Here is a 19093-nt window from a genome sequence, read left to right on the forward strand (position 1 = left end):
AACTTAATAATCACTTAATTTCCTTCCACAAAGAAAACTCCAGTTAAAGATGGTTTCACTGGTGAAATCTGCTCAACTGTAAAGAGGAAATAATACCAAACTTATATAATAGAATAGAAAAAGAGGCAAACATTGCCCAAATCATCTGATGAGGCAAGCAGAACCTTGATACTAAAATCTGAAAAGGACATTACTAAAGGAAAATGATAGGGCAATCTCTCTCATGAACAAAGATGGAGAAACCATAATCAGGATATTTGAAATTCAAATCCCTTGATATATAAAAAGATTAACATCATAATCAGGTAGGGTTTATTACAAGAATGCGAAGTTAGTTTATTTAACATTTGAAAATCAACCAATATAATCCACTCAGTAACAGAATAAAGGAGAGAAAAAAATCATGTGGTTGTTTCAATAAGTGAATTAAAAGTATATAATAAAACTATCTATTCTGTCCCCAAACAAACTAGGAATGGAAAGAAGTGTTCTTAACCTATGCTGATAGAAGTTATAGCTGTGATTACCTTAGGCAGGAGGCATGAGGGAACTGTGTGGGGTCTCTATCTAACTTGATGTGGGTAAAATTATAAGGTTGGAGACATAAACATTCTTCAAACTGTGCACGTAAGACCTCTGGACTTCATTAGATATGTGTTACTGCAATAAAATAAAAACACACAAAAAAAGGAAAAGAAACCCACCAACCTATGTACTAGAACAAGAATTGACCAGCAGCTAATGAACTAGATAAGGCATCCTTAAAATAGATTCACAGAAGAACGTGATAAATTATAAAGGGAACTCTACAGCTTTTAAAAAAAAATCAATGGAGAAGAAAGAAATTACTCAACAAATGGTACTTTGAAAAATAATGCCCATTAGAAAAATCTCCAAGTTAGTACTTCATCTTATAACCATATACCAAAATGAACTTCTAAGGGATTAAAAAGTTAAATGTAAAAACAATGCCCCTCCCAACACCTGCCATCCCTGAGTGCAAAAAAAGCTAAAAGAAATTGTAGCTGAATATACAAATGACAGAACTTTATATGGTTAATGTTCACTAAGAACTTACTACAGGCCAGACACTACCAAAAATGCTTTGCATACAGCATGCACTAAATATGCACAATTAGGAGGTAACATTGATGGGAAAACTGAGACCCAGAGAGTCCAAATAATTTGCCCCAGGGTTATATAAGAAATAAATGATTGGACCATAATTCCAATCCAAATTTCTCTGGCTCATTTCACCATGGCATCTTACTGCTTCAGAGTGATACCTTAGAAAATGGGACTTTATAGAAAATTGATTTGGGATTTTATTCTTACTTTCTAGAGTGATTCTGAACATAAAAACAATGAAACTGTCACTCCCCCCCCCAAAAAAAATGACCAACTGACACTGTATAATAGCATATTTGGAAAAATATTTGCAATACATGACAAAAGCTTAATAAGTTATACAAGATGAGTTCTTGGGCAGGGTTCTGGGGGGGGGGAGATAGATTAAGAAGAAAACCCCCAACAATGAATGAATAAAACCCTGAGAAGGCCGCGAACATGGACTGTCAGTAGACACGCCTTTTAAAATCACAAACAGGTCACACTCAAAGACAGAATAAAATGTCGCCTCTCACAAGAACCTTCACAACTTTTCTTTTTCTCAAACCACCTGCATCTGAGAATTCAAGACTCCAGTTTCCAGCAAAGACACACAGTGGTGGAGTCCGTGTCAATTTCCAAACCAGCGGTCACCGCCAAGGGGCGCAAGCTGCGCGCACCAGCGCTGGGGACCCCGGGTCCCAGATCAGCGTGGTGGCCATGTTCGCCCATGTTCGCCGCTGAACCTGTCAGGACCAAATTTCCAACTCAATTAGAGATACCCGGCATGGTCCTGAGTGGTTTCTGGTGCCCACTGGGAATTTTAGCTAAGCTTGGCAGAGACTCCGCATGCTTAAACAAAGACGCGTCCGGAGTGGACAGAGCCCAGGACCGGCGAGCCCGGGGTCCGCAGTTTCTGCTCAGAGCCAGGGATGCTGATTGGTGAAAACAAATTGTGGAGGCGGAAGTGAAAATGTGAAAGCTTTCTGGGAGCTGAAGGGAAACCTCCATTACCTCCTGCTCTCCTCACCCCTTGGAAAATGAGGAAAAGTGAAATTGATCCCTGCAAGTTCAATTCAATTAAAGAATTTCTGGGCGAATATACAGGTAAATTTAGGAACTCTCCAAAGATCTGTAAAAGAATAAAATATTGTTTTGTTTTTTTCTTTAAAAAATGTGAGAGAAGTGCTAGGGTTGTAGCTGCTCTCCTGCAAAAGAAATAAGTGATAGGGATATTAAAAAATATATGTATAAACCATATAGTAAACATGAGTAAAGTCATATGTTAATTGACTTTTACCTGTCTACTAGAGAAGGGAAAAAACTCTTTAAGAAAAATAAATCAGTGAGGATTTTAAGGGGTCTTAGAATCTCTAAACTTCTTTACAATCCACTAAAATAAGTAATCACAAAATAAAGAAATTTTCAGAATGCAAAATAATTCTAAGATTGTCAGGCCAATTTCTTCAGGAACTTTTAAATGTGATTTATGAAATGACCCAGATAAAATCTTCTACCTTTGCCAACCCAAGTGTATTTCTAACTAATAAGGAGAGAAAAGTGAAAGGATTTCTTTATTTTAAAAAAAAAATCCTTTCACCAATTCCCGCTGCTGCCTATGTCCAAGGTTTGCAACACAGCAATAGTGTTCTTTGATGGGCTCTGATCAGGCCACCATTTAGAATAGGGTGTTGGATCAGCACTTTGAAATGATGCCGTGGGCAGCTCATCTTTACCAGGGGCCCCAGGAGAGAAGGCTGCTGCCCCCTCAGCTGGTCATTCTCCTTCCCATGACTTAGACTCTACCCCAGCTACTTCCTGATTACATAGCCAGCTAGCCAAAGGAGACTCACTGTGATTGCAAATGCATCCCGAGGAAAGAAACACCTGGGAGCCTGGAGCATCTCCTATGATTGTAGGCCAATGTTCAATTTGCAAAAGAGCATAACCCCTTGTCCTATCCACCCCCCCCCACCCCCAAAAAAGAGTAAGAATATTTGAGAAAAAGAAAACGTGTTGGTTACATGCCTGTCTCTGTGCCTGGTTTGCTGCAGTGTCTCACATTTAACTAGATATTGCTAACCCATGTTACAGATGAGAATAGAGAGGCCTCTTTAGGTCAAGTAATTTGCCAATACTCACACAGCAAGGAAACAGCGGTTGTTAGCATTTGAACCCAGATGCTCCAAAGACCTCAGTCTTCACACACACGATTCACTGTGATCATTCCAAAAATGGAACTGATTTGTTCCATGAGGAGAAAGGTATAAAATATCTTCCTCTGTGTATTTCCTTCCATGCTCCCAGCTTCTTTTAAGAAATAAGCACATTCTAATTCTGCTGGATCATCTGTTAAAATTGAAGCCTTAAAAGGAAGTCTTTTATATTGCTACAGTATTATTTCTTCTATCAAAGTTTTAGCGTACTTCTTTCTAATACATGGTGAAAAGTGAAGAAAAGCCACAGTCCTTCCATTTCAATAGCTTATATAGTTTCTCTTATTACAAACCTGAAAGCATCTCATGGCAAATTCAGCCACGCAATTTGTGAGTCCTGTCAGAATAAACTCTTTGAAAACAGGTTTTACCAAATACCAAAAAGTATTCATGCATTTATTCAACAAATACTTCTTTCTTTCCACCATGAGGCAAACATGTCTAGATGCAGGGAATACACCTGTGAAAGAAATGGATGAAAATGCCTGCCCTCCTGGAGATAGACACAAATAAATAAGCAAGACAAGTCAAACAGTAAAAGTACTGTAGAGAAAAAAAAATGGTGTAGAAGACAGGATTGGCTGGAGAGTAGAGGGAGGTACCATTTAAATTCATGTGATCAGGGAGAGCTTTGAGAGGAGCCATTTGAGCAAAGACCTCAGGGAAGTGAGGGAGCAAATGCTGGGGACATCTGGAGGACCCCATTCAAGGCAGAGGAGACAATTCGTGCAATAGCTCTGAAAAAGGAGCACAAGCTGGTGTTCTAGAGGAAGATCTGAGGCGGCCAGAGTTGCTGAAACAGCGTGGGCAAGGGGTAAAAGAGTAGAGTAAGGTCAGAGAGGCCGAATGGGGCTAGATTACTATGGACCTTGTAGCCACTGAAAGGGCTCTGTCTTGTACTCTAAATGAGCTGAAAACTATTGACAGCGAAGAAATGACACGCTCTAACTTAAGTTTTAAAGGGAACACTGAGCACTGGGTTGACAACAGATCATATGAGAGAGGAAAGGTGGATACAGAGAAATCAATTAGGAGGTAAGTTTAATAACACAGGGGAAAGATAATGGTTGCTTAAAGCACTAGGGTAGCAGGCATAGTGAGAAGAAAGCCTGATTCTAGATACAGTTTTATGGTAGAGCCAATAGGATTTGCTGATGGATTATACGTAGGGAAAAAAGGGAAAGGTGTGAATGATGGCTCCAAGATTTTTGGCCTGAGAAGCTGGAAGGATGAAGTTGCTATTTCAAGATAGGCAAGATTGTGGGAAGTGTATGATTTTGAGAGGAGATCAGAAATTCAGATTTGGACATATTGTATCTGAGATGTCCAACAGACATCCAAATAGTTGCTAGCAAGCACTTGGATAGTTCTAGAGTAGGCTGTAGACTCATAAGCCTATGAATGTTATTTAAAACCTTGAGATGTGATGAGAGTAGGGAGAGAAACAAGTCCAAAGGCTGGGCCTTGGATCGTGATGACAGCTAGAGGTCAGGGAGAGAGCGAGCAGGGGGGACTGACCAGTCAAGTAGGAACAAACATTTATATTCTTACAACAAAAATGTAACATTGGGACCTTTAAAGAATTATTAATAAAACAGATATTTAATGAATATCAGTTTTCCATAAACTTTCTATTTTTAAATCCCCACATTTCAAAAATTCTTGAATACAGAACAAGCCGAAAGAGGCAAACAAGTATTCTTTCGACATGTCCCCAGAGTCTTCCATTTTGCCTAATAAAGCTACGCCAGAACATGTTAAGTTAAACATTCCCACCAGCTTACTTAATGAAACATATATTGTGAATCTAACATATGAAAGTCACAGCGCAAACATAGTGGTGATGGGATACAGGGAAGGTCAATGCATGGTCCCTGTTCTAAGGCGTTTATACAGTCTAGCAGAGAAACTCAAACATGTACCTCAGAAATAAAAAGACAAAGTTAACGCATAACATAAAATCGCAGCAGTTTCCGAAACACATTTGGGGGTCAAATACTTACAGTTTGACAAGAATTCCATTATAATCAATGCCATAAGTATAAACCAAAGGTGTAGTTGAAATAATTTAAAGACTCAGTTGACAACCAGCAAAATATTTTTCTGTGCTAATACTGAATAACAGTATTCTGTTGGTACCACCTCTCCCATCTTAGCTAAAAATTTCCTGACAAGGAGATCCCTCTCGAAAATGACTTGGGTCTGTGCCACTGAGGACTGAAACATGACTTCATTTCCACTGCTGGAGTGCCAAAGAAGAGTCACTGTTCCCTTCATCTTCTGTCCCTGGTGCGTGCTCAGGAGAGGCTGCCAGGACTTACCAGTTGGCTCTACGTTGTGATGGCTTCACCATTGCCAAGTTGCCTGAGATGGGCCCATTCACAGCTGCTCCACGTGGTGATGCCACAGTAGCCCCTTCTGGACAACCAGAGCTCCCTACTTCAATCGCAGAGCGCCTTGCCCTGTATCTCAGGGAAACAACGAACCGCGACACATGAAGGCTAACACACTAACACTCACAATTCATTTTCACTTGTCTTTTAAGTCCTCAGTAATGCTGAGTGGAGAAAGTCAAGGCAAGCCTTAAGACACTCTTTTTTTTTTTTTTTTGCCTGTCTTCCCACACAGAGTGTCAAAAGTGTTAAGACAGTTGGAGAGTGTTATTGACTAAGTTCTTCCAACAATATGTAATCTGTAGTTACTCATAGGCTATTTCCAGGCTGATCATTTTCCTGAAGGTAATGAGATATACTGGTGACAGCTAAGGTTAGGTTTATGTTCATTCATTGTCATTCATTTTTTTTTATTACTATTCCTGGTGCTGTGCTAAATGTTCTTCCATCAAAGGGCCTACAGATTTGGATGGGTACACTTGTTAAAAAAACAACAACAAAAAAAGAGTTAAATACAATATAAAATCTATATCATTGAGGAATACAAGATGCTATTGGAACACAGAAAGGGAAGTAGATACGTAGATAACTGCCAGAAAAAGGCAGGGGTGGGCAGGGAGGGGTTCATATGGGGAATATGACAGAAGCTGGAGAAAGACGATAGGAAAAGCCGTCTGTTATCAATGGAATGTGTGTGTCTTCCAAAATTCACATGTTGAAATCCTAACTTGTAAGGTGATGGCATGAGGAGCTGGGGCTTTGGAAGGTGATCAGGTCACACGCGTAGAGCCCTCCTGAATGGAATTAGTGCCCTTTTAAAAGAGACCTCGGATTGCTCCTTTGCTGCCTCCTCCATCTGAGGACACAGCGAGATGACAGCTGTTTATTATTCAGGAAGTGACCTCTCACTAGACAACGGCATCTGCTGGTACCTTCAACTTGGACTCTCCAGCATCAAGAAATGTGAGAAATAAGTGTTATTTAGGCCACTCAGTCTATAGCAATTTTGTTACAGCAGCACGGATAGGCTAAGAGAGCTTCCTAGAGGAAATGATCCTTGAGATGACTCCTGAAAGATGAGCAGCTTTCACTAGGCAGGCGCCAGAGCAGGGAGAGGAAACCAAACGCTGGGGTGTGCAGTGAGCTTGGTATCTCCAGATGCTGGAAGGCAGTGGGCCGAAGTCATTGACGGCTGTGCATCTTTCAAAGGGAAGACATGCTGAAAGGCATTTGGTATGAGAAAATACGAAATCCGAGGCAGAGTTTAGAATCAACATTCTGAGAGGAATCTAGAGGATGGATAAGAGATGGAAAGAACATAAAAATAGAGAGACTAGTTAAAACATTATTGAACTAGACTGAGCAGAAGGGGATACATATCTGATTAAGCTAGAGGAGATAGGAAAGACTTGGACAGATACAAGATAAATTGCTGAGACAGAATCAATAGGATTTGGTACATACTGAAAAAAATATATAAGCGGGGTTGGGGAGGTGTGAGGGATAAGAAACTAGAAAAAAAGAGAAAAAGAACTCCTATCTTACTTTGATGACTGGATTTCCAGAAAAGAGATAAGAAAGGAAGATGATTAGTTATGTTTTTAAACATGTTGAATTTGAGATGCATGATACCATCCAAGTGAAGGCAATTGGATATATGAGCCCAGAGCTCAAGAGAAAGGTCCAGGCTAGAGATGCAGATTTGAAATGGAAGTCACAGAAGGGCGTGTAAGAGGGAAACCAACATTTAAGGAATAGGCAGAGGAAGGTGAATGAAAAGGAGTGACTAGATATGGCACCTCCAGATTCTGTTAATGACTTAAATACTCTTTTGATTATGACTCTCTTGGTTACAGGGAAAAGAGAACAGTTTTAGGCACCTTAAGAAAAAGTGAGGGAGGGCAAGGGAATCTATTCAAGGAAACCCAACCCAGGAAGAAATTACCTAGTGAAAGAAAGAGGCTCAAAATAGGACTGTGTCTTTCATACACCCCATCTAAATAAATTCCAGAATATGAGCTCAAAGATATATTTATTCACATTGCAGAGTTATTTGTAATAGTGAAAATTTGGAAATAAATTAGATGTTCATAAGAATGAAAGTTAGATCAATATAAGAATGGATAGGACTCTCAGGGAACTCCAATTATATCTGTTCTAGATGGCTTCTTTAAAATAAATCTGAATTAAATATGGAAAAATGTTAAGATTTGACAAAGCTAAATGGTGGGTTTGTGGGTATTTGTCATATCACGTGATATTTTTTCTATGTTTTTGAAATGTTTCATAAATTTAAAAACTAGGAAATGTAAATGGCACTAAAAACTCCATTAGCAATGGCCTAGACCACCCCTGAGCAGAATTAACAAGAACCCAAAGGGAACAGAAACTTATAATCGCATCTCACAAACTCTCTCCATTACAAGGCTCCTTTTCAGAAACAAGACTCTCTCTCCTCTGGGGTGGATATTGGAAAAGAGTATCAGGAGGGCCGGCCGAGTGGCGCGATGGTTAAGAACTGGCTTGGGATGCCAGAGGGCCCCGGTTCGGATCCCACATATGAGGGCCAGTGACACTGCCCTCCACAGTTAAGATGCTGAACAACAGCTCAACCTGGAGCTGGGCTGCCGTGAGGCGCCGTCGCCATCGCCGTCGCCGACTGCGCCGTCGGCGGCGTAGGCTGCAGTCCCTATGGCAGTGGGTTGCCATGGGTTACCATGTGTAGCCAGCAGCCGGCGTGAGCGGCCAGCAGCCGCTGTGAGCAGCCGTCCAGAAGCCCGCGACTGATCTGCCTCACCCGGGAAGTGCGCAATGATGGTGCCAACTTGGACCAGTGAAGCAACGTCCTCCACAACTAGACTGAAGAACAAAAGGACAGCAACTTGTCTGTTCCCCTCCCCCCAATTCCCCAATAAAAATCTTTAAAAAAAAGAGTACCAGGAGAGGGAGAAAGGGGATTTACCAAAGAAGGGAGATTAAAAGAAGGGAAGAGGATAATATCTCTATGGTATTTAAAAAGATAAACAACACACAAGCACACAGGTAAGGCTCTCCCTCAAACAAGAAGAAACAAAATAAACAAAATACAGAAAAAAAGGTCTTACTAAGTTTACAGTTCCTACCTGGCTCCAGCTTCCTCCCCATTAGGCTATAATTGCAGGAAAGAGACATTCCTGAGCTTTTGTATTATCAAGTAATTCCATTTTTAAAGGAAACTTTTTGGTGCCTCGGGAATCGCTAAAATGGAATTTAAGCTTATTTGCAGTGTAACTTACCTCTAATTCCTAAATCATTCCTAATGATGGTAAGAATGGGAAATTATTTTCTCATTTTAAACTTGTCCTTAAAAATGTTCCAGCATCTATTATAATAACACCCGGAATTCAGGTAAAATTGACCATTTGTACTAGTTACACGTTCTAATATCTGTCCATACAGGATTTTGTTACACGTCTGATATTTCCTTTAAAAATGACACAAAATTGCAAAACAAATAACAATGGCAACAATCTCCTTGTCTTAAATGTCAGCTCTTAGCATATTCATGAATAACTAGCTTTTTTTAAAATGCGCAAGTCAACCTATCAAGAAAATTAACTTCATAAAGCTTTTAGAAAACACATTTTGAAGATTTTTGCAGAATCCTAAAATGGACCATTCTGCATCACCAAGGAACATGATGGCAAATGCTATCAAATAAAGGACTAACCAATGAAGATAAATTCAACCGGGGATAGGTTTACTTTCAAGAAAGCACTGAGCAAAGAAAAAGCCAGGTGCCAGTACTGCGAATAAAGGAAAGGCAGGATGCAATGTTTTATGTGCAGTAACATGCCCTATAGAAAGGCAATAAAGCCTGTATGACTTATAAATCAACTGTATTTTACTGACTGATACCATTTAATCTCAATGGCCAAAGGCTATCCTAAGAACATCGACAGAACAAAATACCTTCAATCCGTAAAAGCTTGTGACCAACCAGCAGCTACGAACATGGTAGGGTTCTCCCTTCCATGTCATCTTAACCTCGTAATCTGATTGAAAAGCCAAATTCTATCGCCCTGATTTCAAAGCCTACTGTTGTACTTTTGAAAGACATTCCACGTAACCAGAGTGTTTCTAAAGTTCTGTATGTCAGTATCCTTGAACACATGAATTCCATTAACAGGCTATTTCAGGAAACAGTAAGGGTATTTCTTAGAAATAAATACATGTGGTTTAAAAAAACAGCCTCAAAAATAAATTTTAAAAAAAGGTATAAGGTGAAAAACTGAAAACAAAGATGATTTTTAAATGCAATTAGAACTCCCTCCCATCACAGATCAAAGGTGTCGTAATTGCTTCTTGGCTGAGAATTTGGTGTTTTGGATTTGGGTCTTTACACTGAAAAGCCAGTCTTGAGATGGCACTATAAGAAGTCTATCTGCCTCTTAATCATAGGCGACTGCTAAACGAAGTGCATCTATTTTCTCTGTTACATTACTATTGGCAACCAGGTCCTCAGTAAGTGCCCAGAAATGTTTCCATGGTTACAAAAAGCATTCAGCATCCCTCTTGTTTTGGGCCAATTTAGCTTAAAATCTATTGTGGAGAAAAATATGGCACATTAAGGAACATAAAATCAAGACACAACGTTATGAAAAGAATTCAAGGTTAAATGGGAAAAGCAGGCTTGACAAGTCTTTTGAAAAAGTGCATATAAATCACTGATTAAAATGCTTCCTTTTTCTACTGTATCTCCAAATACATCTCTTTAATAGACTGCAAAGCAGCCCATGCACTGTGGCTCATATGATCCCTTGGTATAAAGGGAAAAATGAGCATGTAAAGATAATTTAAGACTTAACCAGCAGGTAAAATAAAAAATTTTAAAAAATGTGTTTTAACATTCATAGAGCTGAGAGTCCAGTCCCTTATCCTAGTTTCATAGGGCCCTGAGGTATTTAAATATTTTAAGGAAAGAAAGGAATAAGAGCTTTTGTTCATTTGCTATAGGCATTTGAAGTAAATTAGTGAGCTATGTCACATTAGGGAGAGAGAGAACGGGACGCTCCCTAGAGGCAACTTAGTAAAACTCTTCCATCTATAAAGTCATGTGTGAATTGGAACAAGGGGACTGTCTCCTTCTAGGTCTCTGCTGTATTCCCAACCCCCACTGCCACCAAAGAGCCAGGACATCAAAAACATGTTTGCATCTTCTGGAACGTATTAAACAAATGGTACAAGCTGTTCAATAATATGAGGGGCGCCCATGGCTTATCCTTGTATATACCTGTCCATTCCCCACAGTGCTCTGTACATGGTAGGCATTCAATAAATACTTTATTGACCGAGAAGGGCCATGATACAAGACCTCTCTTTACAGAGAAATGTTTCTCCCCGTATTTACTTAGGCATACATACTACCCTTTATCATTTTCTATTGTTCTCATTCTCACTGTGAAATGGAAAGAAGTGGTGAGATTTAAAATCATGATGCTATTCAAGACTAATTTGATGACTTTCACTCCAGGAAGATAGATGTTCTTTTCCACCTTCTTCCCCCTACTGACAACCAAAAACCCTAGACATTGTAGATAAAACAATGATAAGAAGACTGAACTTTGCAGAGAAGAAGACAGACTGGCTAGGGACCATGGGATTCAAAGGACAACATGGCGGTGAGTGCCCTAGGCACTTTTGCCTCATATACGTCAGACTTGAAGCTGGTGAAGCTGACAACCCAGAAATGCTAATAGGCACCGAAAGGGGCGGGGGTGGGTGCTTAAAAAAGCTTGCTCTCCCTAGGTAAAGGACCAGGGAAGGGGCAGTCTAGCAAAACAGAAAATTTTGAGACAATAAATGTCCACTCCAGACAAACAGCACAGAAAAAAATTGTGTTCCCCACCTTCCCCTACAACAGCAAAGGCCAAGTAGGAAGCCTAGACTTCCACCCTCACCAGGCTGTAATGAGTCACCCCAATACCCCCACTGTGGGGTACCAGAGAAGGCCATGTAGGGATCTAGGACTTTCATGCTTGTTGGCCAGTAATGAACACCCTGCACCACCACAGTATCAGAGGACATCACATGTGGAGCCTGGACCCCCACCTGGAAGTAATGAGGCACCCTGCCCCTTCCCCTTGGGTGGTGTCAGAGGACATTGAGTGGAGACTCAGGATTTTCATCCTCACCCAACAGCAATAAGGCTAACCTCAGCTTGGTTTTATTGGAGACCACATGGGGAGATGGACCTTCCAACACAGCATTAATTGGGAGCAGCCCTGCAAGGGTTAAAGGAAGCCAGGAGGGAAACCTGGACTTCTGCCTCCACCTAGCAGAAATAAGCCAGTGCCTCATTGCCGTGCCAGAGCCCTGGCTAAAACTTTCTTTTGAGGTGTCTTTTTGGGGGAGTAACATCAAAATGACAACTCATTCTCCTTATATATTCATATTGTCTTACTGTTTCTTCTTACAAGCGACTATAATAGCTTCCTGACATATATTTTTTCCTCCAGTTTAGCCTCCAAACTGATGCTACAGTGATCCTTCTAAAACAGACCTCTGTTCATGTCACCCTTGATTAACCTGTTTTTGAGATTCCCAGATGCTTACAGGATAAAAGCTAAACCCTTAACACAAAAAGCAAAGACCTTCCCAATTGCAGCCTAAGCTCTAGCCTCATGATCCATCCCTGAAAATGTCGGGCTTGCCCACGTGTCTGTGCTCACTCCATTTCCTCCAATTGGAATGCCTTTCTCTCTCCATCCACCTATTAAATCCTGACTGTGCTCACAGTTGGCAGTCCTACATCACCTGCTCCGTGGAAGCTTTCCATATCACCTATGGCAAAATCATCCCCAAAGTAATCATGTACATAATTATTGTAACTTGAAACAAACGTTTTTATAGGACTTGTTATTATGTAGCTATCTCTCAGGCATTACAGAACCCCTTTTAGGGAAAACCGTATTAATCCTCTACCCAGACAGACAAAACCTCCCACAAATAAAAGACCAATTACCAATATCAGGCAATAAAGAGGGAGATTACTATAAACCCTACAAACATTAAAATGATAACCAGAAAATACTATGTCCGTTAATTTAACAACATACATAAAATGAAAACAAATCCTTGAAAAATGAAAACTGCCAGAAATCACTTAAGAAAAGGACTTATCAAGGGGATCACTTCATAAAGTATATGAATGTCTAACGTCTACACTGTACACCTGAAACTAATATAAAATAATATTGAACGCCAACTGTAATTTTAACAAATAGTCACAGGATATAATGTACAACAAAGGGAATATAGTCAATAATATTCTAATAACTATGGACAGTGTCAGATGGGTAACAGACGTATTGGGGTGATCATTTTGTGAGGGACATAAATATCTAACCACTATGTTGTTTTGTACACCTGAAACTAATAATTAAAAAAGACATATAACTTGAATATTCCTATTCATACTAAAGAAATTAAATTTGTACTTCAAAATCTTCCCACAACAAAAAATAAAATAAAATTCCAAGCTCAGTTGGCTTCACAGGAAAATTTAAGCAAACGTTTAATAAATAAATAGTACTAATTGAACACAAATTTTTCCAGATTATAAAAAAGGAGAAACATCTCACAACTCATTTTATGAGGCCAGCATTACCCAGATACCAAAACCAAACAGAAGTAGTACATGAAAAGAACACTACAGACTAATATCCGTAATGAAAATAGTTTAAACCCTCAACAAAATATTAGCAAATCAAATCCAGCAATATATTAAAAGAATAATATGCCATGATCAAATGGATTTTATCCCAAGTAGGTAAGACTAAACACTCAAAAATTTATCAGTATAATTCATTTCAACACTCTAAACAAGAAAAAAATCATATCATCTGCTCAATAGATGCAAAACAGCATTTGACAGAATTCAACATCCTTTTTGATAAAAACTCTCAACAAACTGAAATAAAAGGGAAGTTTATTCAATATAATAAAGAGCCTCTACAGAAACCTACACCTAAGTACTAAGTAATAGTGAAAAACAAAGCTTTTCCACTGAGCTCAGGATCAAGGCAAAGATACCCACTTCCATCACTCAAACTGATAATATAGTGTAATCAGTCAGGAAAAAAAATAATAGACATAGATATCAAAAAGGAAGAAATAAAACTGTCATTTTTCTCACAGATTACATTGTTGTCTATATAGAAAATACCAAAATAGCTACAAAAAAATCTATTAGGACTAATCAGTGATAATACAAGGTTATTATACAAAAATCAGTATTATTTCTATATACTAGCAAGTAGCAATCAGAAATTATAAATTATGAAAGTCTTATTTACAATAGTATTCAAAAAAATACTTAAGTATAAATCTAACAAAATACATAGGTGACCTATATGCTAGAAACTACAAAACTGATGAAAAAATTTAAGGAATAAATAAATAAGTGATACACCATGTTCATGGATTGAAAAACACAATATTATTAGTATGTCATTCTTTCCAAACTAGTCTATGAATTCAACACAATTCCAATCAAATTCCCCACAAAAATTTTTATAAAAATCAATAAGCTTATTCTGAAAATTATATGGAAAAGCAAACAAACTAGCATGGCCAAAACATTCTTTAAAATATAATAAAGTTAGAGGGCTCACACTACCTGATTTCAAGACTAATTATAAAGATATAGTGATCAAGACAGTGATCACTATTGGAGAAAGAATACAAATATAGATTAATGGGAAAATATAGAGTTCAGAAACAGACCCATACATATATAGATAATAGGTTTCTGATAATGATGTCCAAGCATCTAATAGAGAAAGGACAGTCATTTCAACAAATGGTGTAGGGGTGGTTGAACATCTATATGGGATGTGGGAGAAACCTCAATCCATATCTTGCATTATATAAAAAATTACCTGAAAATGAATCATAGCTCTAAATGTAAAACCCATAACTTTAAAATTTCTGGAATAAGCCATAGGAAAAATATCCCTGGGGTCCTGGGTTACACAAAGATTTCTTAGATACAATACCAAAAGCACAATTCATAAAAGAAAAACTATACCTAACATTGTGCTTGATGTTAAAGATACAGAAATGAATCTGTAACGTGGCCCCTACCTTCTGGCTACAATGTATTAATAGTGAATAAACATCTCCTGAATAAATAAACACAACTGTTTTACTGCTATTAGATTATTACAATTACAAAAATTAACAAAAGCAAGTGTTAAACATAGTTCAACTTTAGCAAGAATTTTCTAAAATAGGAATAGAAATTTCAAATCAAATCTAAGAAATCCTATTGGTTGCTCAGATATTTCTAGACTTATCTCTACAGATAATTTTAAAACATTTGAAATTGTTCTTATTTAGTTTATTAGTTTCAGAAAGAACATCAGCCTACCTTGTTTTCACCAATTTATTCTAGCATTTAGTGTTACTTTAATTTGGGTAAGAGTATCAAGGAAGCACTATAGAAAAAATATGAAATTGTTTCCTCATTTTCCAAGACTTCATATATCTGCATATAACATTTCCTTAAAAAGATAAAGCTAAGAGCAATCATGAATATAGATGAAGAGATAATGAAGTATTCCAGAAATGTCTGCTCCCCGGAAGAAAAAGAGAATTACTTCACCTTTATATTACATAAAAAATCCAATCGTCTCCATGAGCTATGTATGTATTACAACAACAAATCACATATACACACCAAACACCTTTCTCTGCATATCATGTACCTCTCTATCCCTCAGCCGGATGGAATGTCCTGATTTAGGCTTAAAGTATTAGAAGTATGAAAAATGTGTGCCAAAACATACTACAGCTGCTTTTACAAAGCTAATTACAGTTTCACCATATTCATCATACATTTATTGAAGGCCCATTATATGCTCAGTTATGACAGGATAAAGCTTTATAGGCAGTTTGTCTTAAATATGTCCTTTCCGTTCAAGGCTAAAGAAAACCAAGCTATTCTCATTTCAAAGATTTCTATCTGCTGTCATCTCACATCATGTCTCAGTGAAACACTGTGAGAAGTGTTCTTGAAGTGTTATCAACTAAAAATTTTGCAACAAGGATGGCTTTTTGCACAGGAATTTCACACTGAATAATATAGTAACATCTAGAGATTCCTAACCTAGTGGGGGAAAAAAGAACAATTTAAAAGATATTTTTTAAAAGAATGACATATGCACAAGGGGCTTCTCAAACAGAACCCACAGATTCATTTTCACCATTTCACTTGCTCAGAACTATTGTTTTGGAATATAGAGGCCACAAACATGGATTTTCCAAAGTGTGATATATTGAAAATATCCCTACAGATTACATCTCTCAGTTAGAAGCCAGTGTATGTAAAGGTATAAGAGAGAGAAAATAAAATTCATATGACAACTAAAACAAATCGAAATAAAAGGATTAGAAATGTCCTTTGGAAGAAGGCAGAGGAAATGGTGACTGGCTAGCTTACCTTGCTTTTCTCCATTAACATTTTCTAAAATACCAGAGAGCTGGCTCTCAAAGCCACGTTGAAGGCCACTTCTTTGCTTTTCAAGTTGATATTCTTCCTCAGCAATAGAAGAAAGCACATGAGGTGGCTTTGGGTCATCAAGGGTCTGATTGGGCCACTGGGGCACTACGGACTGTGAGTCCTTTGCATGTTGGCTAAGTCTAGGGCTTGAACTTTGAGCAGAGTCCTGCAAATCACTATTACAACAGGAGAAGTGATCCACTTCAAGAAACAAGGAATGTGTGTCCTCTTGACTCTGATCATTGCTTGGTTCTTCATCTTCAAAGTAAGTTTCCTGAATCTGAATATCATCTAAGTCCTGGTCTAGCTTGTCACTCAATGTAGAGTCTTGTCTGCTTACGTTAACCAGCGAGGCAGATAACACACCTCCTGCTTGCTGGAGAGCTTCGTATGCCCGAGATATCCAGGAAGACAGAGGCTGGAAGAAGTTCTGAGCATCCTGAGATGCCATGGCCAACACCATGGCCAGCTATCTGACGTCTAACAGTCCAGGCGTTCAGGTCCTTCGGTACTCTGGATTTAATATGAACTATAGAACAAGCATGATGAGAAATTAAATTGAAGATCTCTTAATGGCTGTGAATATTTCACTCTCAAAACTTCTCAGCTGAAACAGAGGAAAGAAATACTTACACCTGTTAAAGTTACAACCTCAGACCCATCACCAAATGCCTAAAATCAGTGTCAAACAGCAATTAGGGACAAAAAGAGATCATCACTGAAATCTTAAGGCAGCTAAATAATAATGACTGTGAAAGTTGAAACATAAATGACTACAATGCCTAATCACCTCCACAGACATGTGCAAAAACTTCCATTACTTTGTTTACGTGAACTGAGAGAAGTCATCCCCATAGACCAAACCTAACAAAGTGACAAGAGTAAACGAATCTTCATTAAAAGGCAATTGGATATGACATTTCAAAATACAAGAAAGGTTGGATGCTTCCTCTACAAACCTGCAGATCTCAGAGAGCAGGCTAATAAGCATCTCTACTTCACAACACACAGATTTATCCTTGCAAAGGAAGTGTGTGCCTGGAATTCAAAAGCTTTTAACAAATCTTAAAGTAGGATTTTATATTTTCATGCAATTTCTAGAAATTATATCTATTCTTGGGGAGCAAACAATCACTGAAAAACTGATGACGGCAAGTGGATTATGCAGCTTACTGGAGACATGTCCCTAGCATGTCCTTGCCTTTGTCTAGATTCCAACCTCTCCAAGGCAGCCCTCCACAACCTATGAGACTCGTGAGAGACACTTCTTCCCACCGGATGCACCACCTGAAGGAGGCAGCTAGAGGACATCAACAGAGCAACAGGGCACAATGAAGGATCAAGAGCTAAAGATCTACATTTTTACATATACACATGCATGCAAACATATATGTATATATACATATGCATATGTGTATTATGTGCGTATATAGGTATATATCTCATTGCCTTTACACTGCTCATCAACAGCTCAAGATAAATATTATAAATGACAGCAGAGCCTAAAGTCACTGCTTGTACTTAATTATCCCATCTCTTAGCAACAGCTTCCTTCTGACCAAATCTATCAGCAATCCTGTAAGTTTAGCACTCTTGACCGCAGGCCACTGCATTTGATATGATTGCCGACATTCTCCTAAAAATGTCTCTGTAGCTTTTGTGATAACCATTCATGCATGCATTGATTCATTCAGTAAACAAATATTGATTAAGTAACTATTAAGTGCTGGCACCATGCCAGGTGTATAAGGTAACCCTGAGGCCTCTGCCCCCATGGAGCCTAAATTCCAGTTAAAGGAAAGCTGAACTCTTTGCACTTGCCCCTCATGCTGAATAATTTATGTGTCTGTCTTTCAGGCTCTTCCTTGTCTTCCCGCCAGATACTTATCTGTAACCACACATTGTCCTCTGGTTTCTCCCCCTCCCCCTTTATTCTCATCAGCTGACACAGTGCTAGTGGGGTCCTAAAGGCCTCCTGCTGGGAGTCAACTCTTTAATTCCTGAATCACTGGGTGTGGGGAGGTCTAGGGTGCGCACTGAGACAATCGGACCTCAGATCAGTGGCTCTTTATTAACCAGCTTGGAACTCTCTCCGTTTTCATGGCCCGCAGAGCCCTACCTTTCATCCTGACTGAATGTCCGGCTGTGCATGAGCTGTCCCCAGTCAGACTGCCCCACAGTGAGGAAGCAGCCGTTCCTCGCCACTCACTGCCATAAAGCCACACTAACACACTCAGCATTTTCCAAGGTGGCTGCTCTTTCCTGACTTCTGTCTACTTTGCCAGGGATGCCTTCTCTCCCTAGCCGGCCTGGTAAACACTTATTCATTCTGTACAATGAAACACCTATGTCAACTCTTCATCTGCAATCAAGGGTGTGGCTTCAAAGGCTTTGATATAAGGTTTTGCTTGGTGTGGTAACTATTTGTCACTCTTCTTATCCTAGTGAACTATGAGACTGTAAGTGCTTAGACTGTGTTTATACTTCAAACTCCAGGACTCATAGGGCAGGGACTCTATAAATGTTTGTTGAATGAATGAATGAATGAATGAATGAATGAATGAATGAATGAGTGAATGAATGTTATTAATGAAAAGTTTTAAAGCCAAATAGCCCTTATTCTTCCATTTTTCTTCATCTGTAAAGTGAAGTTAACTAATTAGATGACCTCTCACAGTTCCTTTCTGCTCTGAAACCCAAGAATTTATCAGTGTGGGCCAGAAAAGCAATGAAATATTGAAGCTGGATATATTTAGCAGTAAGTTGCCTTTTCAGGGATTGGTTCTGTACTTTTGTCAATAACCACTGTCAGATGATCTCAGAGTGACTGGAAA

The 19093-nt window shown here is 38.8% G+C and overlaps 1 protein-coding gene across 3 annotated transcripts in view; it reads right to left on the reverse strand.

Annotated features, from left to right (window-relative positions):
* The window catches only part of SYT16 (synaptotagmin 16), a 210288-nt gene that overhangs the window by 63609 nt on the left and 127586 nt on the right, over positions 1-19093 (reverse strand). The window contains exon 2 of one of the 3 annotated variants that reach the window (XM_019644410.1): positions 16200-16788. The exons of the other annotated variants lie outside the window; for them this stretch is intronic. Within the exon in view, the coding sequence (XP_019499955.1) occupies positions 16200-16722 (523 nt within the window). The 5' untranslated portion in view covers positions 16723-16788. The remainder of the gene's footprint in view (positions 1-16199; positions 16789-19093) is intronic. 3 annotated transcript variants of the gene reach the window in all.

The sequence above is a fragment of the Hipposideros armiger genome, unplaced genomic scaffold (genome assembly GCF_001890085.2).
Source record: "Hipposideros armiger isolate ML-2016 unplaced genomic scaffold, ASM189008v1 scaffold_5, whole genome shotgun sequence".
In the NCBI taxonomy this organism is placed as follows: Eukaryota; Metazoa; Chordata; class Mammalia; order Chiroptera; family Hipposideridae; genus Hipposideros; species Hipposideros armiger.